This window comes from Rhodamnia argentea, chromosome 11 (genome assembly GCF_020921035.1).
Source record: "Rhodamnia argentea isolate NSW1041297 chromosome 11, ASM2092103v1, whole genome shotgun sequence".
Classification (NCBI taxonomy): domain Eukaryota; kingdom Viridiplantae; phylum Streptophyta; class Magnoliopsida; order Myrtales; family Myrtaceae; genus Rhodamnia; species Rhodamnia argentea.
In genome coordinates this window covers 11,853,063-11,878,510 of record NC_063160.1, presented here as the reverse complement: position 1 = coordinate 11,878,510, position 25,448 = coordinate 11,853,063, and the positions used below count along the sequence as shown (strand labels likewise).

Genomic DNA, 25,448 nt, shown 5'->3' with positions numbered 1-25,448 from the left:
GGAATGCAGTTGAATTTGTCAATTTGAAATAATAAATGATACTGAAAAATGGTGGATTAATGTTTTCAATGAAAATTCATTCTAAGCTATTTATTATTATTTATTTATTTGTGGATTTGAATCAAGTAAACTTGATTGAAAAATGATATTTTATTATGTATATATAAATATACATTTAATAAACAACATGTCTGAATTCTTTGTTTTTGAGAAATGAAGAGCCAGCGTGTCATGTCGTGCCACGTGTCGGTGCTATTTAGAGTAGGAAGTTTACATGCATTGCAATTTTGCAAAATGATTGACATTTTTTTTTTGTCCAAGATTGACATTTAAAGGCAGCAATACTACATTCAGTCCATTGGTTCCACTTATTTCAACATACTATTGAACTTGTCACGTTACTTAGGGTGCGTATATTTTAAGAAAAGTAAATTATCTAGAAAATATTTTCTAAATGTCGCGTGTATCTCTTACAAAAATGAATGAAAGAAAAATATTTATATATGTTTAGACATAAATTGCTATTGATAATGAAAATATTTATATATGTATAGACATAAATTGTTGTTGATAATGAAAATATTTTTCATTGACTAGTATTCATCCCAAGCGATCATTTTACAACTTTTTTTTTTCTAAATTGTTCATTTTCACGAAATAAATGGAGTCTTAATAAGTAAGTTTAGTAAGATGTTGAAAGGAGGGAAATATTGCAAGAATTTGAACTTTTCTAGATACGGTTGCTTATTAGGTGAAAGCGATTCATATTTTGAAATTGAAGTACATGGGCAGTTAAATAGAATTGGCAATTTACGCATTTGTCCATAAATAAAATCTTTGTAAAATGACTTGTAGAGGATATAATAGGAAATAAAATGAGGATTGTTATCCTTAAAAATAGGAGATTCTCTTTACTTTTTACGGTAGCATAGACAAAAGGTCAAAAAATCGGGAAAAGTGTCAAAAAAGTCCTAAATTTATTGCGTTAGTGCTAATTCAGTCCTAAACTTATTGTGTTAGTGCCAATTCAGTCATAAACCTTTTTTTGATGCCAATTTAGTCCTAAACCTTTTGTATTGGTGTTAATTCAGTCCTAAACATTTTGCATTAGTGCCAATTTAATCATAAATATTTTGCATTTATGTCAATTGAGTTAATCGGCAAATTTGGCCTCGAAATCACTAGCTTGGACATCAATTATCCTACATGGCACGGCTAACGCTAACGTGAATTTTTTTAAAATCTTTTTTGATATTTTAAATAATTTTTAAAAAGCCCAAAAAAAATGCTTTAAATTTTATTTAAAATATTAGAATAATATTTGAAAAAATGTCCAAGTTACCTCTACCCGTGCCACGTAGGATAATCGATGTCCACGTCAATGATTTTCGGCCAAAATTGGTTGGACTAACTCAATTGGCATAAATATAAAAGATTTAGGACTAGATTGGCACCAATGCAAAAGGTTTATGACTAAATTAGCACCAATAAAAGATTTAGGACTTAATTGGTACCAATGCAAAATGTTTAGGACTGAATTGGCACAAAAAAACATTTAGGACTGAATTGACACTAATGAAATAGATTCAGGACTTTTTTGACACTTCTCCCTAAAAAAATATATCTAGGTATAACATTGAAATATATATATGACATTGATACCTACGTATACAAACATGAGAAAATATTTATGAGTAATTTAAAATACCGCCAAACATATAGACCTATTTACGGGAAAAGTACACTAGAAGTGCCATAACTTGTGTACGGCGTTCACTTGAGTGCCATAACTTCCAAAACGTTCACTTAAGTGCTATAACTTTCAAAAATCGTTCACTTGAGTGCTACGTCGGAGCAAAATCGTTCACTTGAATGCTACAAGAACTTTTTCGGCGTGCTACAGAAACTTTCCGGCATCTATAGTAACTTTTCCGGTTGCCACATTAGCTTTTCCGGCTGTCACGTCAACATGGCACTTAAGTGAACGATTTTTAAAAGTTATGGTACTTAAGTGAACGTTTTGAAAGTTATAGCACTCAAGTGAACGCCGTACAAAAGTTATGGCACTTATAGTGTACTTTTCCCCCTATTTACTAAATATATGAAAAAAGCTTACGATGATGTAAAAAGGTCCTTAAATATATGTATGCGAAAGTATTTACTCTTTGTACTTTGATGAGGACAAAATTAACACTTATTTGGTATTTTTGTGTTCAAGTTAGATTAAGTTTTGCAGAAAATATTGAAATGTGAAGGTTTTGGTGGCACAAGCGGGCAACCAGCATTGTTGGAGCAGGCCAAAAGTTGCAATGATAAAAATAAGGAAAAAAAGCAAGAACTATGCGCACTATGATACATGTACCTTTATTATTATTATTTTTTGTGGCATAAAAAACTTCAAAATATGCCCGCTACGACACATTTATCCTAACTTTTGTTTGTGACGTAAAACTTCCCAAACTTGTATTTATGTGCAACATTTACCCTATGTCAAGATTTCGTCAGATGATTTTGTTAGCTATATGCCCTAAAGCAATCATGTAATAGTTACACGTTAGGCATTTTAGTTGTACTTTCAATTGGCATATTTGCATAATGGCACAGACATGTTCGTTCATCTGTCCAGCTATTTAGATGAATGATTCCATAAGATTAGTTGTGACCGAACATATTCTTAAGGTGTTAGGTTTACTGTTAGATTGAATCTTTAAACTGTTACTAATCGATGAATATTTGAGTGTATATCAATAATCCTGTTGAGATCGGTGTGTTTGTAGCTTCGCCATTAAGTATTGGATACTTAAGGGAATGACGAGTTACAAGTCATTGGGTATTCTGATATCCGAGCTAGAACACAAGTGCTTGTTCCGAACAAATTCACCGAATATGACACACATTGAACAATTAGCGACATGGAAGCTTCGAGTGTGGTTAATATCTAATCACTCATACTTTGGTCTTGTGTAAATAATCCTTAGACTTGAGGCATAGTGTTGACTTATGTGTTGGATGGCTATGGTTCACAAGTGCGCATATTGGCGATTCATTGATTCGACTCTGTACTTGATGGTTAGAGCTCGTTTACATACCAAGTTACAATTGTGTGCAATCGTGGAATCTGTTTCCTTATCAAATGTAAGGTTAATGTCATATGCGATCTAATCATTACATTGTATTGAAATCATCGGCTGGGATTGTAATCGAGAATGAAAGGTTCATGTCTCGTATTAATGCATGTCAATTAGGTTTGTGCATATGATCGCATTAGTGGCTTGACAAATATTCCATGGCCTTTGTTCGATCGGGACATGGTAAGACATAGGGATTGAATTACACTATAGCCAAAGCTAACAGGTTCATAATGTTCTTGTTGCATTCACATTGTCTCGGTAGCCATAACATATTACGAAATGTCACTCATGGTTTGTAGGACCTAGAGACCGATTGGGACAATCAGCTCTCTTGAAAATACTAATGCGTTAGTGCATATCTTACTGCCAACTCAATGATAAACCTAGGAATGTCACATACCATAACCAATACATGACAATGTTGAATGTGAAAGATGATATTGCAAATTTGTTTGCGATCACGACTATTAAATTAGCCGGACTGAAATTAAATTAATTGAGATTTAATTTAATTCTTATTTTTTGTCAATGATGAGGACAATAGAGATACTTGACAAGCAAGAGGCCACATGTCAGCACGTAGCAAGCTAGAGGGACACGTGGCGTACATAAGACATATGGAGGAAGGTCGAAATGTGTCATGGACATGTGACACGTGTCAGACACGTCTTTGTGTGTCGGACACATTTTCATGTGTCGGATACGTGTTGACATGTCGGGACATGTGTTGCCGCCTGGGGCTTCGGGCACTGACTCGTCGAAGATGACCGGTCTTCATCTGTTTCCCCTATATAAACCTCCGATGTCGGTTCATTTCCGCATCCGATGATCAAAATCCTTATCCTTACTCTACCATTGTCCATATCTTCTGCTATCGCTGCACCGTCAAGACGTAAAACAAAAAGTTGTTTTCTTTGTTCTTGCTCTTGTGATCGAATCTTCAAGAGTACGGAGAGTCGTATTCACAAAATTGCTAGTACAATCAAAGGTAGTGATCATCCGCAAGTTTCTTCTTTCAATTCGTTGTACGAATGGCGGCGTATTTGAGCTAGAGGTCCGATACTTGTGAGACTTGAAGAACGTTCGAACCAAGTAACTTCGAGCACGCTTTAAGAGGTATTTCGAATACACCCTTTGTTTAAGTTTGATTTTTAATTGAAACGCACGAGATGATGCCTTTGGAGGTATGTGTATGGGATTTGTTTGTTTCCGCTGCATTTATTATGTTTTAAGTTTTGCCCGTACATTGTGCGGAACCGTTTCGTGCCATCATGGTTCCCAACAGATTTTTCACTCAAAACAACGTCGTTTTTATTTCACTTAAGTTGTGTGGGCATCATGTCAAGAACATTTGCTTTCCAGTGTCCATTTAGCGGATTTTTAACGGTCCTCATTAGTGGAGGGAAAATGTGTCACATAGATATAAATTTAAGATTTTTTGTATCACAAAAAAATAATTAAAATAAATATGTCACATTGAGCATAGTTTGGAATTTTGGTGGCTTTTGCTCGACAAAAATTTAGCCGTTCAAAGTATGTCTAGCGACTAGTTTGACTCGATCTCCGTATCAGTAAGACCTCTCGGGTGTTGCTGGCTAGAAAACATATTATACATCTAAATGCGAGAAACCTCTTCTACTCAAATTTGATGGTAAATCAAGTGCGAGGACTGTATAACTTGTTGAGGTATAGAGCCGAACTGGCTTGAGTTTGTGGGAGGATCATTGGCTTCACGATCAACTGACCTATCGTAATCTTTGAATTGGACTATCTTTCATATTTGTTTAATATAGACTATCTATATTTCATGCTTGTATTATTCATCGCGGAAATTTCTGTTTGCTTGAATTTTAATGTTGAAAAGTTTTCAACGTATTTTCTGGCCAGCGAAAACATCCAGAAGTACATTTTAGTAAAAAGCTTGAACAGTCATAATATGTGCATGTGTTATGGGGCATATGAAAGATAGTATTAATATAAGAAGTTGTTAGCCTGACAGTTTGATAGTGCTGTAAGTTATTTTTGACTGCACGATCTCCCAATTAATGAGTACTTTATGTAAAACATGCGATGATGGTGTATGAACCTACGGTTGAAATTGTACTGTGATTGATAGTAGTGGAAAAGCATTTCCCATTAATATAATAATACAGTAGTTTCCTAAAAAGTCATTGCTTAATTACTCCATTTCATTTCCCTCAAAGCAAGATTAAACCCTACTTTCAAGAATTTGACTGTCGAGCCGTTGGGGCAACACTGAAAATCCCAATCCTTGCCCAAATTGAGATGAGGGTCCACAAGGGTCACTAACAAGTCTACAACTAATAAAAGTATTAATTGAAACTAAGGAAATGGACAATATATATAATCTTGAAAATGTAAAGCAAGAAACCCTAAAACGGGTAAGATCAACCGGTGCTTCCTACAGCTTTTTCAACTGCGAAAATGACCTCTACCTTTCACCCATCTCTGGCTATCTTCAAGACTAACAAAAGAACACACAAACTCATTTCAATCTTCTACTAAATAAGGTCTCTCTCCGACGACGTTCCCCGGAGGGTTGTAGAAGCAGATAGTCAAGCTCGCCGCCTCCTTGGGGCACCTCGCCTGCACGCACCCCACCTCCGAGCTGTTCCTCCACACCACCTGCGTGTACACCCCACACCGGTGCCCCGCCGCGCACGTGTTGCTCACGTGGTCGTAGTAGGCCTTCTCCCTCACCCACACCCCAACCGCCGCTCGTGGTGCCGTCGCCATCCCCGCCCCGCCGGCCCACAACTGGTTCCCACCGTACTTGGAGGCCGTAAGGTTGGCAAAGTTGCACGACATCCGGTCCCGCTGGTAAAGGGCCTGGCGGCTCGCGGCGGCGGCTAGGTAGGGGCTCCACCGGAGCGGGGCCACGCCCACCTCGGCCCTCGCCTGGTTGTGGGCGTCCAGGAACTCCTCGGCAGTGGCAGGGAGCTGGGCCGCTGGCGACGGTGGCGATGGAGGCGGTGCTGTTGGTGGGGGTTGGGCTGAGATGTGGAGTGTGGCTAGGAGGAGGAAAGCTAGAAGAAGAAACGAGTGGGTCATTTTTGCCTCTTGGGTTTGCTGGGGAGGTTGAGTTTTGCAAGGATGTGCAATTTATAGGGCGCTGTTTGGGAAAATAAATAATCCATACAGCAGAATTTATAAAATAAAAGATAAGCTGTTATCCGACAGTCATTATTTCCGACCCCACGATTTTTCGATTAATGGATATTTTATGTAAAATACGGAATGATAGTGTGCGAATCTCTTATCGAAATAACTCGATAAGTATCAGAACTGTCATATTTTTCAATAAAAGAGGAACTTTTTTTTTGGGATTTTGTTAGCAGGTGCCTAAATACTCCATAACACCATCTTGGAAGGTTATATGTAATCACAGTCAGCTTGGCTAGTAAGAGGTATTTTGGCATTTTCCGTAGAAGCTTCATATTTTGTTTTCCATAGATAGACGCCGTAAATATGAGGATTCATGATGATGAATATTATAAGTTCATGCATGCAAAAAGGGAGTCCACGGTTCGATTCGATTTTTCATAAAATTCTAATTGATCGAATCACTTGGGTGTGCATCTAGCCTCGGACCGAACCGCAATCCGAATGGAATATAAACCTTACTGAAAACCCAATTCAGTTTAATTTTTCAGTTTTCTCTTTCTTTCTTTTTTCGTCCCACTCAACTCAACTCACCGTATCGATAAAGCACTCAATTCATTTTATCTCTTTGTTTCAGCTGAGTGGATTGACTTGTTTCAATTCGGTTTGGTTCAATTAGTGAAATAGAAACTCTCCGAATAGAAAAAAACGATTATATTTTTATTATCCGTGTGAAATTTTATGAAACCACTGTCAACTGTTCTAAAATTTTAATTTTGTAATTAGAAATGTGGTATAATATTTTAATTATTCTAATTCTCTTCTTCATGCTTAGTTCGGTCTTTTATCTAATATTAAGGATTATTATATTTAATTGGAGTAATAACTTTTCATATATTCTGATATCATATAAGATTTTATGAAATCATTAATGACCCGAATCTGAAATGCATGAAATTTCGAACGATTTTTGCGGCACCTTGCGCGCAATGGTGTGAACAAGGGGTTGGGTTGGGGGTGGTCTTGTTTCGTAAGTACGCGCATTAGTTTCGAGAAGGGATGCTGGAGGTGGTATTAAGTGCAAATGCAGTAAATAGAAGTTTGTACAGGATCATCGCACGTGACGGTGTTTTGACTTTCTGACTCCACCACCATCCCATGTGATGTCATGTGATGTGATTTTATGTCGTTCTCCGACAACAGCATTAAAAATCCCCCGGTCCCCCATCAGGCGTCTTTGCCGCCCTCAATTTCGAGGTCCCGCTCGACTCTCAACTGTTGTGCCCCCTTTGCACTTGGGAACACGCACATCATAAACAATTTAGTGTAAAAGTTGTTTTTTTCTTTTTTTATCTTAAGAAAAATGATTACATGTGGTTTAAGCAAATCTATCGTGAAAAAATCTCAGTTAAGTATAAAAATGCCACTTACATCGCTTATGAAAATGAAGAAACAAACGATATTCTCATCATTTGCGAAAATATTTATATGTAAACTATTATTAATAGTGAAAATATTTTTTATTGAATAATTATTTCAAATGACACAATCGAGCATTTTTGGGAAAATAATTTTCAAACCGTTCGTTTTTCGCGAAACAAAGGATGCCTTAGAGTCATTGTCTGTTCAAGGCCTCCACCATTGGCTTTTGCCGATGTGTACCATTGCTAGATCCATTGTGGAAGGAACTCGATGAACTAGTCATAGCTGTGGGCCGGGGACCGCCGGTTCCGGTTCCAATTTAGGGGGAACCGAAACCGAGCCCTTAAGTGGCAGCTTTGGTTCCGATTTTGAACCGATGGTTACGAGCCGGTTTCGGGCCCCGTTCCGATTCAAAACTGAAAATGAAACCTCCAATTTCGGTTTCTATTTTGGTTACAATTTTTGAGTTTAAAAATTAAATTGTAATAAATTTGTAATAAAATTGTAATCAAATAATGAATTATGAAATAAAAGAAAATAATGAATTATCAAATACTGAAATAATGAATTATCAAATACAAATTGTAATGAGAATACAAATTGTTGGAAAAAAAATTATCAAATACAAATTGCAATTTACAAGTTGTAATTAGGGAAAAGATTATCAAATACAAATTATAATCAAATTTGGGGGGAAAAAGGGAGGGGGCTTGAACTTAATGAATTATCATTAAGTGGCTATATTTCTTCTTGGGGTTAGAAAAATCAAAACTCATGTAATTCTCTTACCTTTTGATAACCTCATACTTATATTATCCTCAATCGTCGCTATCCGTTCCGGTTCCTATACCGGTGGTATCTCCGTCATCAAAGAATTCGACTTTATTATTGCAATTTATCTCTTGTTGTCTATATTGAGCCTTTGTTCAATTATCAACACAAGATTGAGCTTCCACCGAATCGGAAGCTAATCTTGAACGTTGTTTGTCCAAAATATTGCCTCCAGGGCTAAATGTTTGTTCTACCGCAACGGTCGAAAAAAGGGGTTGCTAAAATTTATTTTGCAATTAGAGCAAGAATTGGGTATTGGGTGTAATGCCTCTTCATCCAATCCAATATTGTGAAATCTGTGCTACTTTCAAATTCATCAAAATCAAAAGAAACGGTTAGATAGCTCTCTATTTTAGAATTACTTCCTATTGCTCTTTTTTTTTTTTCCCTATGCAACAAAAGTTGGTACCTTCTACTAATTTTACCTATGTTCCCACTTTGTATGTCACTAGGTTGAGAAGATTCACTATTACCTATATTATATGTACTACAAAATTCATTATATAATTCTATCATTACGTTTTTAACCCTTGTTTGGATAGTTCTAATATTTACCGCATCAATTAAATGTAAACATTCATAATACGTATTCAAATAATCACATTAACCATCTAATTTACAACGTGAACCAAAAACAAAAGCAACTAAATAAATAATAAGAATTTTCCTATAATAATGTAGCCATTTTGTTCACATTGTTCTAATAGTGTCATTTTGAGTCCTCAATCTTCATAATCACGAGTACTAGGAGAATAATCGGATTCCGCCACCTTGTTCCTGTCTTTGCCACTAGTTCTACTTCCACTTGCTATTTTTTTTTACATAAAAAAATATATGGTATAATGCAAAAAATATAGGGTAAGAAAAAAGAATTTGAAATGAGGAATTATTAAAGGAGATAATAAATAAAGAAAATAAAGAATTAGAGAATAAGAAAAATTGGATGAGATGGTGTGAAAATGATGGATGAAGAAAAATTAAAAGAGAGAATGAGAATAATTGATATATTAAATAAGAAATGAAAAAAATGGTGTGATTGAATAATTGAAGAAAAGAAAATAATAAATTGGATGTTGTGAATAATTGAGAGTTAGAGAGAATTTGAGAGAATTGAGATGAAGAGAGAATTTGTGTGAAAAAAAAAAAGAGAGAGATGAGAAGGGGTATTTATAGGTTAAAAATTAGTAAAGTAAAAAGAAAAAAAAAGAGAAAATTATGTGGCGAGTGGTGACCAACGGTCACCAAAAAGAAAGAGCTATTGGCAACAGCTCTTTCTTTTTTTCTTTTTTTTTTTTTAATTTTTTATCCCCATTTTTTCACGGTTCGGAACCAGCATGGAGGCACCGGTCTGGGCTCTATTCAAGGTTTGAAGAAACCTTAATCGGGCCCTTATGCCACGGGCCAATTTCGAGTTTGACCCGAGCTGGGTCCGAGTCGGTTTTGGTTTCAACCCGGCCTGTGGCCATGACTACGTTGAACGCTTACATGTTCTATTTTAGTACGATTTGCTGATTACGATTTGAGTCTTCATGAGAATCATAAATATGTACATACTATATGATGTTAGAGAATCGTATGTATATCGTGTCCTTATGACCAATTGTTATCCTGCGATATTCCTTGGTTGGATGTTTAAAGTGCGTCACATTTAATGTGTTAGTGAGATCTCTCTTAGTTGGATGTTTAACGTTATGATGCTGAAAGCAGAGTGATTGTTAACTTTATCTATGGCTGTAATCCGGGGAAAAAGTTATTTAGCTATCTCTTAGGCTCAGCCTGGAATTTACAACCTGTTTTCTTGAGTGGGCTACTGGCCCAATTTCAGATTTTTCTAATCAAACCCGCAAATTAAGTGAACATTGAAGCTGGAAATCGTCGTTTCACCTAGGAAAAGAAAAAGGAAGGTGGGAATTTTCACGACTTTATAGTAAGGTAAAGGAAAGACGATGTTTTATAAAAGCCCCTGATAACAATCGTGAAACAAATGAAATATTTCATTAGTTTGGGATAATTACCAAAAAAGCCATAAAATCTATTACACTTTTATCAATTCAGTTTTAAACTTTTCAACTTGACCAATTTAATTCTAAATCTTTTAATGATTTGCCAATTAAGTGTTAATCCTTTAAATTGTGCCAATTTAATTCTAAAACTTTTGATGATAGTAAAGTCCTAAATCTATTTGATGATATCTCAACTTAGTCACAAATCTTTTCAATGATTTGTCAATTCAGCCCTTCCTACTAATTTTGACCGAACATCACCGATGTGGAGTTCTAGTCAACATCAGCAATTCTACGTAAAACGACAGGTACTAATGTGGACAATTTTGTTAAACTTTTGAATTTTTTTGATTTTCTATTGTCTTTTCTTTTCTTTTTATATTGGTTGGACCAAGCCATGATTAGAGAAAAATGAAAGAATAAAAAATAATACAAAAAATGTTTAAAAGAACTTAAAAATTGTGTCATGTCAGCGATTACTAGCCAAAATTGGCTTGAAGGATTACATTGGCAAATCGTTAAAAAATTCATCACTAAATTGACACAATTGAAAGGCTTAGGATTGAATTGACAAATCCTCAAAATGTGCAGGATTAAATTGATCAAATTAAAAAATTTAGGACTAAATTTGTACAAATACAATAGGCTTATGACTTTCTTGATAATATGCTCCATTAGTCCTAAAACTTACACTTTCTCTCTCGTTTTGCAGAGTCTCTCCCTACCGCTCTGGGTAGCGCTTTCCCTTTTCCCAAACCCTAACCCTAGCTTTTCCATGGACACCCAATCCTTCCCTTCGACGAGCCCTAAACACCCCTGAACCACATTCCATCTCTCCCATTCCCATTTCGCCTTTCCTGTGTAGCGAAACCCTATAGGGGCTGATTCTACAAATAACCCACATACCTACCATTCCGTCACTACCAACTAGGGGGACCCCTAATTTCTTCTATGCGAGCAAGATGGGACTACAATAGGGCTTGTATCCTCAGCCAGTTGTCGATTTCAATCCTACGTCTTGCTCACGGTGTAAGTTTTATCTATTTCTACTCTGTGCTAATGTGAGTTTAGAGATGAAGGGAGTTAGTGAGCAGGATAAGCGTATGGAAGCCCCGAGTAGAAGACTAAAACACCTTTGGCCTAGAAGTAAAACTGCTATTGTTGATAACATCATCACTAAGACAGTCTGAAAGAAGGCGAACACATTGCCTTTGGGAAATTACACTGCAGCCCAGAAGTTAATTTCCAAGCATTCCAGTCAACAATGAGGAAAGCTTGGAAGTGTGACAGTGTGAGATGTGAATAGATACAATCTGGGCTATTTCAATTTACATCCCCAACAATAGAGGAAAAATCAGAGTTCTGGATTTAGGACCATGGTCTTTCTCTCGCCATGTCTTAGTACTGAAATCTTGGGAACCGAGCACTCTACCTCAATACGTTAAATTTGACACCTGCACCTTTTGGATGCATATTCATGGGTTACCTGTGGAAGGAAAGAAGGAAGAAGTAATTAGGAGTATAGCTGAAAACGTGGGTAAAATTTTTAGCTGTGAAAATTGAAGCTAAAGGCTATGCGACCCTATCTATCGGCAAAGCTAAGGTTAATTTAAAGCTGCCATCCCCTCTTGAGTCTGGGATGATTTATAGCTTCAAAGGCAGGAGACATTGGTTTGATTTTCATTATGAAAGGCTTCCCATATACTGCTATTCTTGTAGAAAACTACAACACTATCCCCAAAAATGCATTGACATTCCTTATGATGAGAAATTCTTCTCAAATGGTGATAACCTTCTGTATGGTTCATGGCTGAAAACAGAGTTTAACATTTATAGCCCATTCTTGAAGTCTTTCTGTGAACTACCTTCGGAGGAGAATATGAAAGAGGAAAGTGTCCCAGAAACCCTAGTAATCACAAAACAGTAGGGTATGCTCCAAATAGTGCATAGCAGCCCAAAAGAGAGGGAAAGTACCTCCAAAGAGGAGAGAGGTATGAGGAAAATGCATGACAGTGTAAATGTTAATGTTGAAACAGCCCAGATGGGAGTGGAAACTGTGATGGTGAATCAAGCTTCTCCCTTTATTGTTAGAGCTCTCTTCATTTCAGCAAGAACATGTCTCCCTACAGAAAACTACAAATAGTATCAAGGGTAAAGGAGCCAAAAAAGCCAGAAGATGCAACACTTATGAGAAGTAGGCTTTGGGTTCATAGCTTTTGGATGAGTCAAAGCTATTAGAAACCCAGATTCAAGAAGCTGGAGACACAACATTCCGGGCTATGGTGGCTAGCCCTAATAAGCCACCGAGTCACAAATGACACTTTTATGTTGGAACTGTCAAGGGTTGGGCACACCTTGGACTGTTCAAGCTTTACGGGGCCATAGTGGCTCAAGAAAGGCCTAAGGTGATACTCCTAAGTGTGACGAAGAATCAAGAGGGGTTTATTCATTGTATTTGCAAAAGACTAAAGTTTCAGCATCTTTACATTGTAAACTCGATAAGGATTAGGGGTGGCTTAGCTTTACTTTGGACTGAGGAGGTCTCAATTTCAGTATACTCAACCACAGATGACTTCATTGACGTTAAGTATGAGGACAATGAGTAGTTGTTACCATTTAGGGTGACTTTTATCCATGCCCCAACTTCGTATTAGCAGAAAATCCTCACCTCGGGACAATTACAGCATATTAAAGCCATAAACATCTTGCCAAGGGTCTGTATAGGGGATTTCAATGAGACTTTGTATCAATGGAAGAAGGTAGGGAAAAGAGACTCTGAGCGGTACCGAATGTTTGCTTTTCAGGAGTTCCTAAACGACTGTGGCTTAATGGATTTAGAAAGCAAGGGATGTGCTTTCACGTGGTTTAATAACCGAGAAGGGGAGGAACTTGTAAAGAAAAGATTAGATCAAGCAGTTTGCAACATAGAATGGAGAGTTGAGTTTCCAAAAGCAGAAGTATTCGCATTACCAGCTCTTGGCTCAGACCATTACTCTCTATTACTGACTCTTCTCAATCCCAACGAGGAAAAAGAAAGCTTTAAGATTTGAGGCTTTTTAGCAAGAACATGTGTCACGCCCCGAGTCCTTCGGGCCCAATAACATCCCGTTACGGCCGTTTACTTTGACTATTCCCGGGATCCAACGGCGCATATCTTAAACGCGATATGAAATGCACAAGCGGAAGTACAAACGAAACTCCATACAGAAAATAACAAGATAACTTAGGAAACGACATTGCATAACACTTAGTATTTTTACAACCCATATAAATAAAATAAAATACTACAAAGGTTCGACAGAGGCGATGCAAAACAAAGGGGCAACTGTTGACTAAACCCGAGGGGACATTAAAAGGTAGGTGTTACAACTACACCTAATGTTCAGGTTCACTATCACCAGGCATATCCTCATCGGCTACGGGATCGTACCCCGCGAAGGAGTCTGCCTTGCTAGTCTCCGACATATCGGACTCTGATTCCAGCAGAGCGCTAAACTCAATCATCAGCTTGAGCTCCGATTCGATATCGACATCAGAGGGTTCCACGCCGTACGCTCCTCCATCGAAATCTGCTATCACGCTAATAGGAGGAATAGCTCCATGTCGATTCACAGCTCCTAGTACCTCGTCGGGTATAACACACTCCCCGAGCAGTCCAAAAGTGGTGTCCCCATCTCGATAGGTCCAAGCTAAAAGGGTAAGGGGCCTCTCGAAATCGCCTCCCTCATCCACCCAAACCGTACTAGTTTTCCTATAGTACGTCCGGTCCTTGCCTATTGGGTACTCGGTAGTTATGGTTTCAAGGCCCATTGACATCCCAAAAAGTGATGGCATTGTAAACGGGGTCAAGGCTTAGGGTTTGAAAAGTTGGACCCACAACGGAGTGAGAATACATCTGAGTACGTTAACCCTAAACCTAAACCAGGTTGCTAGTACCTCCAGACACTTATAAAAAAAAAGAAGCTTGAAAAGAAAAGCTTCGACATATCAAAAGTAAGATAAAAGGCAAGACATGGCAATTTAGGCATTTCGATTACGGCAACGAGATACGCTTGGCATCCTTCGTCCCACAACTTAGTCACCTCGGGTGACCCGATCAAAGGGATCGAGGTTCCTCCTTGACTCTCTACAAACTCGAATCTAGGGTGACCAATCGGGTAGAATTGGATCACCCCGCTACCACAAAAAAAAAATAGCCCTTTGTCTACCCAACCAGTCCATCCCCATTATAACATCAAAATCGTACATAGTCAAAATAGCCAAGTTTATTTATTCTTCACTACCACCAATGACTATCTTATAATTCGAACATCCTAACGAAACCAACACTTTATCGTTTAGAGGGGTGGTAAGATAGAATATCATATCAAATGGTTTCAATTCCAATTCAGCTAAATTAGCAAACCGAGCAGATACGAAAGAATACGATGCTCCAAGATCAAATAAAGCGTAGGCAGCATGATCTCTTAATATAACTGTACCTGTGACAACACCAGATGCGTTCTCAACCTCCTTGCGCGCCACAACATACACTCATTCTTGAGCTGGCAGCCTATCCATGTTAGCTTGTGGGACGGCTCCAATTTGCGGTCCTGTTTGGGGTCGCAGCAGTTGATACCGAGGTCTTGCCATCTGCTATCCACACTATTTAGCACGATGGCCAAGCTGGCCACGTTTGAAGCATGCTCATGTCCGGCTTAGACATGGTCCATTTTCATGCTTCTATCCGTAGAGGTGACAATTCTAGTTACTCTGATAAGCGGGCTTTCCGATATTCTTCTTAGCTGGAGGGATGAACCACCCGTTGTTCACCATATGCGTCTTGCCAAAATTGTGATTGTCCCTAACAGGAGCAAACCGCAATCCAGAAGCGGCCGCCCTTTCTTTTATGTCTCTTTCAACCATCTAGCCTCGCTCATACGGTTCATCGTAATTCCTCAAATTTAACAATATCAACTGGCTGCAAAGTTCCCGCCTCAATCCATCCCGGAATCTCCTTGCCTTATCCAAAGGGTTCTCTACTATCCTTGGAGCATACTTCGACAACCTCGAGAACTCATCTTCATATTGATCGATCGTCAAGTGGTTCTAGCGAAGTTGTTGGAATTCGACTAGTTTTTGTTCTTGTGTAGTCTCCGAGAAGAATTTCCCATTAAACACCTCGTAGAAGGCCGTCCAATTCGGCACTGTACCCTCCGGGAAAACTCTTCCTTTGGTGGCCTTCCACTAGTCATTGGCAGTTCTTTCCGGTTGGTACATAGCTAGGGTTACCTTCTCGACTTCAATGCATCCCAAAACTTCGAAGGCTTTCTCTAGCCCTCTAAGCCAACGAAGGGCCATCTCGGGATCCCCTTTGCCATCAAACTTAGCGGGCTTCAACTTCAAAAACTGCTCCACCAGTTGGCTCATCCGGCTATTCCCGTTCCCATTACCATGACCACCATCATTGCCATTTCCGTTATTCCCATTGGCCACATTAGAGGCGGCAGTAGCAGCGTTAGCAGCTTGGACAATAATGGCAGTTTGTTCTTGAACCCGCCTGCCCATTAGATTTCCAATTTCCTCTAACGCTCTCAAGACTCCGTTAACTCTCGGATCCTCAGCCATTGGTGCTCTCGAGCTATACGCTTTTTTGGTACTCCTACCCCGATTACTCATCCTCGCTACAACTTACCGAACTTGAACCACTATAATTCCATTCAGGAATCAGAGACCTAAGCTATCTACTCAAGTCTAGCAGTTCTAAGCTACTACAATAGCAACATTCACAACCAAGGTAAACAATTCTCAACAAGCAATCAGAAGTACCACACCCAGAGATTTACATTTATACCTCAAGTCCAAACGCATCCGCAATTTAGTACAACCACAACAAGCTATCCACTAATTAGATAGACAATAGCCAATCAACATTCAATGCCAAGTACGAAGTTCTATTACCTTTAATCACCCCAAAGTGATACGGATCAAGAATGCCAATCACAAGCGCCAATTCACATGTCATGTGTATCTACCTAACTCTAGCGAATCCCTAAGATCTTGCTATCTGGTTGTCCTAAAGTCATCGCTCCTTATTACTCAAAGTCTCAACCAACTTGGATCGATTTAAATGGAAATGTTACGCCTCGAGTCATTCGCGTCCAATAACATCCCACTACGGCCGTTTACTTTCACTATTCCCAGGATCCAACGGCGCACATCTTAAACACGATATGAAATACACAAACGGAAGCACAAACGAAACTCCATATAGAAAATAACAAGATGACTTAGGAAACGACATGGCATAACACTTAGTATTTTTACAATCCATATAAATAAAACAATATACCACAAAGGTTCGACAGAGGCGATGTAAAATAAAGGGGCAATCACCGACTAAACCCAAGGGGACATCAAAAGGTAGGTGTTACGGCTACACCTAATGGTGGGGTTCACTATCACCAGGCATATCCTCATCGGCTATGGGATCGTACCCTACAGAGACATTTGTCTTGTTAGTCTCTAACGTATTGGACTCTGATTCTAGCGGAGCGTTAAACTTGTTCATCAGCTTGAGCTTGGACTTGGAAGGTTCCTCGGACTCGATATCAACAACAGAGGGTTCTACGCAGTACAGTCCTCCATCAGAATTTGCTATCACGCTAATAGGAGGAATAGCTCCACGTCGATTCGCGGCTCCCAGCACCTTGTCGAGTATAACACTTCCCGAGCGGTCTAAAAGTGGTGTCCCCATCTCGATAGGTCCAAGCTAAAAGGGTAAGGGGCCTCCAAGAATCGCTTCCCTCATCCACCCGGACTATACTAGCTTTCCTATAGTACGTCCGGTCCTTACCTACTGGGTACTCGGTAGTTACGATCTCAAGGCCCATTGACATCCCAAAAAGTGGTGGCATTGTAAACGGGGTTAAGGCTTATGGTCTAAAAAGTTGGACCCACAACGGGGTGAGAATATATCTCAAGAAGCTAACCCTAAACCTAAACCAGGTTGCCACTACCTCCGGACACTTATAAAAAAAAAGAAGTTTGAAAAGAAAAGCTTCGACATATCAAAAGTAAGATAAAAGGCAAGACATGGCAATTCGGGCATTTTACACAATTCAAAGGCCCTCAATCAATCACAATTCAAGACCAATTCTAGGCTTCGTACTTGAAGCAGGAAATTCAAACAATCAAACACTTGAGACAAAATAGAACTCATGAGACAATTCCATTCTTAGTTCCATTTCCATCAACCATATGTTTTCTTCAACACTTTTCTTGAGTTGTAAGATGATTCGGACACTACATCAACTCTCAATACCCCACGCCATCAAGATGATTTAGTCGAATATAGGTCTCTCGCATCCGGACCTCAAGATGATTCGGTCAAATATAATGACTCTCGATTCTTACAGCCTTCGAGATGATTCGGTTATATATTGACTCTCGAGTCGTAAGACCTCGTCGAGTCAATCGGGATCAAACACCAGCGGCGCAATGCATTGGTTACACCATTAATTATTAACAAGCTATGATTACAAACACAAGCAAGCTCATCTCATAGCAAGCGCTTCATCGCCAAAACAAGGCATTCGGTTCAATCAATTTTGGGCTTATTAATTCAAGCGATTAATTAGCCGTTAAGGTACATATCCACGACCAAAAAGGACTTCTCAAGCATTCGGTTCTCAAGGCCAATTAAGGCAACTTATCTCAGCAATTTCATCAATGAAACCCAAATGTGCATACGAGTTGCCGCGGTCTTTAATCAAAGTTTGTTCAAGTTAGCAATGCCTAATCCTTGCTATGATAACCTAAGTTCATTATTTCACAGCCTTGAACTAACATGGATTAAGCATAAAAACATGATCTCCAAGTAAGAACAAGTCATCAAGCACTTAATCTCAACAAGGATAGATTCGGGTCTCTAGGCGTTTTTCACAAAATCAACTATGCATTCACTCAATATCAAGCTCAAACTAGGTCTCTTAGTAACCTAACATCCTAGAAAAGGTTTAGGATCAACTTACAAGGCTAAACAAGCGAGCAAAATTCTCCAAAAGCAGAAGCAAAGCTCACAGCCTTCATTGGGCGGAACCGATCGATTTTGGTCAGTCAAGAACGGCAAGGATTTAGTCTATAATACCCACTATAATCCATCCTTAAACTTACAAACATAATGTTAGATGTCTTAACTAGGCTTAGGAAGTGTCTTGCTAAGAAACTAAGCCAAAACAAGCTCCCAAATAGGCTATGATGCTTCTCGGGTCGGAACAGGTTAGGTAGCGACCTTCGCCGCTTCAAACGGCTCTACGGGACAAACAGCTGGGCAGATTTGGGCTTATGAGTACTCTATGGAACGGTAAGAGAAAGAGCTTTACAATGGTGGGTGGTTCGAATGATTCTGACCACGTAAGGCGGCAAAAATCGTCAGAAAACGGACGGCGATGGGACTACTCCCGGCAACCGAGAGAGAGAGAGAGAGAGAGAGAGAGAGAGAGAGAGAGAGAGAAATAAGAGGGATGGCCGGCCAAAATGAAGAGGGAGGAAGGGAGTCAAGAGCTTTCTTCAAATCTTAGTCCACTTGCAAGAGTGAGGTGATGTGTGATGAATTCAAGGTACTCAAGTATATGACATGGTGTAAGAATGAGGTGACAAAGGGAATAGTATTGGTTGTTGGAAGTGGTTGATGGGGTTTCCTTCAAGTGTCATTCTTAACCTCTAGTCACTTCAAGAGTCCAAAGACCACTCTACCCTTCCATAATTCGGTCACACATGGGGAAATGACTAATGACCACATTATCTTTACTAATTTCTAGAGGAATGAGCAATTACCGAGGCGTAAGGGTAATTTCCAAAACCCTTCGAAGCGAACCTAAATTCCAATTGACTTCAATGAGACGATGTCCAACTTTCCTTCGTTGAAATTCTCCAACACCCGACATCCAATTTCGAGGCCCAAATCATGATCAAAATTATCCAATTGCGGTTTCGGTGTACCTCACACTAACGGGCGGCTTTAAGGAGTTACACGTATTGACCCGTGATTATTGTCACATTTAAGAGTTATTCGAGGCAGGGCGACTTTGGTTGTCATGTAACTACGAGGGTCAATTGTTAGTTTCGAAGGGTACGATCATCAGAATCTGTTTAGGTTAATTTGCAAATTATACCATGGTCAAACGGATTCACTTGTGAACCAATTGTATAACACTAGCAAATCATTCTAAGACCAATCTTACATCGGCCTCCGATAGCCCAAAATATTTCCTCGGCAGTCCTTATAGTCAAAGTACCAATCTATGGTCGAGTTCTTTAGTCGACGTACTTAAATCCCAATTAGCCTTTCCCATTTGGTTAGTTACTCGACAGTGATCAATTCCGAGCAAGATCTCACCGAAATACATCGATAGACATTTCATTCATTCATCGGGTTTAAAAGGGTCAGAATTCGTAATGTCACAACATGAGGATTATGGGAAGGTCATAAAGGAGGCTTGGAATTTAGTAAACTTGGCAAAAGCAAATTTAGCGAGAAGAATCCTAGCCCAATGGAGCAGGAATACATTAAAAAATAGCAAAAAGCATATTAGGTCACTATAATATGAGCTTCAAGACATTATAAATGACCCGAATCTAAATGCAGAAGGAAGGAAAAAGCAGATAATTACGTAAGAGATTGAAAACTTGTGAAGAAGGGAAGAGATGTACTGGGGTTTAAGGCCGATGATTAATTGGCTTAGGTGGGGAGACAAAAACATGCAATACTTCCATGCCACGACAATCCAAAGAAGGCAAATAAACATAATATCTATGTCGAAGGATGAGAATGAAACCTGGATTCAAGACCCAAAGAAACCGAAGGAGATGACGACATATTTCTTTAAGAACTTGTATAACTCTAAAGGTCCTTGGAACTTTGAATAAATATTGCAGCTATATCCCACGCTTATGACATACGAGATGAATGAGTCGTTATAAGCCGACATTTCTTTCCTAGAAGTCCAAACCGTTGTCTTCCAAATGGGTGCTTTGAAAGCTCCGGGACTAGATGGTAAATGGGCTTTTTTACCACCAGAACCGGGAGGAAATTAAAATGAAAGCTTTTGAGGAGGTCCAACAATTTTTTAAAACTGGACACCTAAACCCCGAGCTGAATAGTACCCATATTACTATTATTTCAAAGGTCAAAAGCCTTGGGAAGCTGGACCAATTTTGACTTATATGCCTTTGCAATTATGCTTACAAAGTCATTTCAAAGGTTCTAGTCAATAGACTTAAACCTTGGCTGAACGATATTGTAGAGGAGGAACATAGTGCCTTTGTTCGGGGGGGAAGGGAGGGAGGGGAGACAAATCCAATACAACATCTTTATTGTGCAAGAAGTTCTCCATTAGCTAAGGGTGCATAAAAGGAAGGAAAAGTTTTAAGCCATCTTAAAGTTGGATATGAAAAAAGCATATGATAGGGTGGAGTGAGATTTCTTGGAAGCTTGCCTAAGGAAAATTGGTTTCTATGAGATATGGGTTGATAGGGTAATGAAATGCGAGACTTGAACTTCATTGAGCATTAAACTGAATGGAGAACCCTCATCTTACTTAAATCCGACGCGAGGGATTCATCAAGGGGACCCTATATCCCATATATCTTCATTCTTATGGCAACTACCCTCTCGGCCCCGATGAGAAAAGCAATGGAGGAAGAAACGATAAAAGGGATAAAGCTAAACAGGTATTGTCCAACTCTATCCCACCTTCTATTTGCAGACGACTCGATCTTTTTCTTAGCCGGGAGGGTGCTGGAATGCCAAAACCTTATAATGATTCCGAGCCAATATTGCTACGACTCTAGGCAAGCCATTAATCTAAACAAGTCCGGAGTCTTTTTTTAGTGCTAATTGCCCTTTAGACCTAAAAAGAAATATGGCATATGAGCTGAGAGTTCCCGTGTTGGAAAGAACAAGTAAATACTTAGGTATTCCTTCTAACTAGAGCACCTCCAAGAAACAGATGTTCGGCTGGGTGTTGTCGAGAGTAAATATGAAATTAGAGGGATGGAAGGAGAGATTAATCTCAAAGGCGGGAAAGGAAATCCTAATAAAATCAGTTGTCCAAGTTCTACCTCAGCTTGCCATGTCTATTTTCAAAATCCCTATATCATTATGCAGAGCTATTGAAAAGAGGATAGCCTCTTTCTGGTGGAAAAATAGTCAATCAAAAGCTGGCCTTCCATGGGAAAGATGGGATATTCTTAAAATGAGGAAAGACGACGAGGGCATGGGCTTCAGAGACTTAATAACTTTCAATAGAGCTTTGTTGGGTTGACAAGCCTGGCGTTTAGCACGTAACCATAACTCCTTATGCAGTAAACTTCTTAAAGTCTTGTACTTCCCAACAAGCGGATTCTGGCGGACAAAAATGGGGTCTTACCCTTCATGGGGATGGTAGAGTATTTTGACAGTTAGAAACACTATTGCAAACAATGTAATGTGGGCGGTAGGAACATGTGAGGAATTATCCATTCGGGAAGATAGATGGCCGAGACGTGGAATTATTAGTGGTCCAGCAAATCGAAGGGAAAGTAAAAAGGTGGCTAATTTGATCACTCAGGTGGATCCAAAATGGGGTGAGACTACTCTCGGAGAATTGTTTGACACCCAACTAGTAAATGAAATCCTAATCACTACTCTTAGTTCTCAGCTCTCTAAAGATAAACTTGCGTGGACAGCTACGAAATCTGGGGAGTTCTCGGTGAAAGGTGCCTACAATATGCTTCGTGAAGAGGAGAACAAATAGATAAGCAATCAACCTTCTATATCTTTCAAACCTTGATGCAGAATTTAGCACCTAAGGGTCCCCCAAAAATCAGGATCTTTCTTTAGAAGATGCCAAAACACCATCCCCTCTAGAGAGAACCTCCTCAAAAAGAAGATAATCAAAGAAGCCCTTTGCATTTTTTGCAACAACTAGATAGAAATAGTGGAATATATTTTTCTGCTTTTTCACTGGACCGAATTTGTTTGGGGCCACCCAAAAATTAGCATATAGGTAGAAGCACCATAATGTTCTAGAATGGACAGATGACTCGAAGCACAACTTGACAAGTCGGTTACCTCTCCCTCTTTTGGGGTTATTGCGGGAACCGTTTGAGCAATCTGGAAAGCTCACAATGATAGGGTATTTGGATAGAAAAGTCCCAAACCGGACTCCCTAATTGAAGTGGCATAAGCTTTGCTCGAGAGTTATAGATGATGGAACGAAGGTTAACTAGATCCGGAGAGAGACAGAACTAAGCTACAACTAACCTGGATCCCACCGAAGAATAGAGATCTAAAGATGAACATAGATGGCTCGTTTGTTGTAGGAAGCTTAATTGGAGCAATAGCAGGCATCATCCGAAGTTCCTCAAGCATGATACTGGAAGGTTTTGCAAAAAAGATCTAAGCTTTATCTCCGCTTCAGGCCAAGCCGTCGGCTCCGGTGGAAGCTTTGAAAGTTTTCAGATCAAGAAGTGAGGAGAAGAAGTTCTTGGAGTCCGACCGTAAAGCTCCGATTGATGCCATACTTTGAGAAGATATAGGTTGCGTTTGGGAACTGCTTTCCTAAGGGGCTTTGGACACCCAAAGCCCTTTGAGCCAAAATATCGTTGTTTGGCAAAAATTTTGAAAACATCCTTGGCTGAAAGCCAGCCTTCAAAAGGCTAAAAGCCCAAGGTAGCTTGAAGGTCGCCTTGGCTTTGCAGCATTCTCGGTAGCTACAGTAGCCCCATTAATGAATTTTTGAAAATTTCAATATTACCCTCACTTATTAATCATAATTCCACATTTACCCTTTTTCCCTTCTTCCTAGCTTCCATGCCCTCTTTGTTGTGACAACACCCCCTCCTCCCCGCGACCCCGCCGACCCCGCCTTCCGGACTCCACGTCCGCCCTCATCGGCCCTCCCATCAACCTCCACAACCGCCACGGTTGGTTTCTCTTGCTCGAGAGCTTCCCGATCAAAGCTCTGCGAGTCTCGAGTCCTCTTCGTGCGGCCGGTAATGGTGATCGCGAGAGTGAAGGAGCGAGAGAATGCGCGGGGTTCTGGGGCAATGGGCTCCTCCGAGAGGAGGTCTACAATTTCACGCTTCCGTATCTCCGGTGGAGCAACCCGTAGGACCTGCGGTGTGCGAAAGTGAGCAATCCCGGTCCCGGCGTCCCGGACAACCACGGCGGTCGATCCGTCAAGGTCACGATCGGGCCGGTCGAATCGAACGTCGAGGATGCGAGCGTGACGCGAGCGTTGGGTAAGCCGACGGTAGTCATCATCGGGCCCCGAAACAAAGGCGGTAGCGATGGTGATGGATTAGGATGGCAGAGAGACAAGAGGAGGATGATCGATGAGCTCTAGCGAGAGAGGGAAGAAGATTCCGGTGTTTCTGGCGAAGAATAAGGAAGCATCGGATAAGGAATCGAGTGTTGTGGCTGTGGCGCAGGTGGCTGTGACGTGGGATCCGAGGACAAGGAGGTTGGGTTATAAGGGTCCGGCCGCCGCAAATGGAGGGGCGAAAGTCGGTGATTCTTCGTCAAGGAGCGAGGGCGTTGATGCCGATGGTAGTGGCAGCGATGGTGGCGGCAAGAACGATGGGAAGAACAGGGAGAGAGCCAACTTTGCTGTACCGCTCCCGAGGAAGGAAATCGAGGAGGATTTCATGGCGATGACCGGACATCGGCCCCCTCGAAGGCCGAAGAAGAGAAACAGGACAGTGTAAAAGAATTTGGTTGTTAGTAGATGTTTAAGATTGTTTTGCTTGCTTGATTATGGAACCGTATTCTGTTTATTTTAATGAAAGTATTTTCTTTTTAATTGCAAAAGAAATCCATTTTGATATATTTTTTTATTTATAAAGTTGTTAATATGTCTCTATCATATTATTCTCAATGCAAATATATAAACATGTCCGTCATTGTTTTCTTTTTCTAATTTTAAACAAATTAAAAAAAATTAAATAGGTCACATAAAATGACTTTTCAAATATATATTTACCAAACAACATTTTCCTAAAAGTCTTACTCAAGACACTTTTCAATTACGGTTTACCAAACAGTTTTTGCATTTCACCAAACCCCTTCAGAATAAAAACATTTGCATTTTCTCAAAGGCTTTCCCCAAAAGTCTTTCCAAACGCAGCCATAATCCCCAAGGAGATAAATACCTTTTTTCGGGAGGCCTAGGCCCAACTCAGATTTTTCAAAAACATTTCCTTGGCCCATTGTGATAAATCCGCGAGCCGGGTAGCAGATTGGATAGCAATAGAAGGGTGCTCAGACTCTCTTTCTGTCTTTCGGTTGTTTAATCCCCCCAAACTCTTTGGGATTTGCTATGTGTTGATGCCCCCTCTTTGAGGTTGGCTTTCATGAACTCTGAATGATAAATAAAGGAGCGTAGTTTTCCGACAAAAAAGAAAGAATCTCCCATACCTGCCATGGCAAGTGAAGATAAGCATCGAACAATTTCATGAAAGCCCAAGAATTAGCATATTGAAGCTTGTTATAGGCACTTTCAACCCAATGGGATTTCAGTCACTAAATTAAAGTATAATTACAAGTTGTTTCCCCTAAACTTCACCAAATGGATGTGAGCCCCCCGAGAAGGACTTGCCGACGAAGACCAAGGTCAGAATTAGCCAATGGAAGAATGTTCAATCCTCGTCTCATTCGATCAAACAATTTAGAGCTTGGAAAGGAACATGAACTGAGTTGATGAGTGACTTAGAGTCAAAAGCCAGGTTCCTCAAAAGGTTAAGCAACTAGTTTGATCTCCTCATTCATCACCTTTGGCTCGAAAGAACTTTGGCAGTGTACTTACCATTTCCACATTAAAACTCGATGATGACTTTTCCCCCTTCCTTCACCTTATTTGAAGTTGGCTTTTAAGTCCGTTATATATACCGCTCTTGCATCGGTCCGGTCTCGATT

The 25,448-nt window shown here is 39.8% G+C and overlaps 2 protein-coding genes across 2 annotated transcripts; one reads left to right on the top strand and one right to left on the bottom strand.

Moving 5' to 3' along the window:
• Positions 1-5,447: 5,447 nt before the first annotated feature.
• On the bottom strand, positions 5,448-6,239 carry LOC115756296 (STS14 protein). The gene has a single exon (XM_030696002.2). The coding sequence runs from the start codon at positions 6,201-6,203 to the stop codon at positions 5,643-5,645; it is 561 nt and encodes a 186-aa protein (XP_030551862.1). The 5' UTR covers positions 6,204-6,239; the 3' UTR covers positions 5,448-5,642.
• Positions 6,240-23,869: 17,630 nt separating this feature from the next.
• Positions 23,870-24,241, top strand: LOC115756288. Its single transcript, XM_030695993.2, has one exon. It carries the CDS (start codon positions 23,870-23,872, stop codon positions 24,239-24,241), a length of 372 nt encoding a protein of 123 aa, XP_030551853.2.
• The last annotated feature ends 1,207 nt before the right edge of the window (positions 24,242-25,448 follow it).

Coding starts and splice junctions, on each gene's coding strand:
- LOC115756288 (XM_030695993.2), top strand. CDS start 23,870: ATGAGCTCTAGCGAGAGAGGGAAGAAGATTCCGGTGTTTCTGGCGAAG.
- LOC115756296 (XM_030696002.2), bottom strand. CDS start 6,203: ATGACCCACTCGTTTCTTCTTCTAGCTTTCCTCCTCCTAGCCACACTC.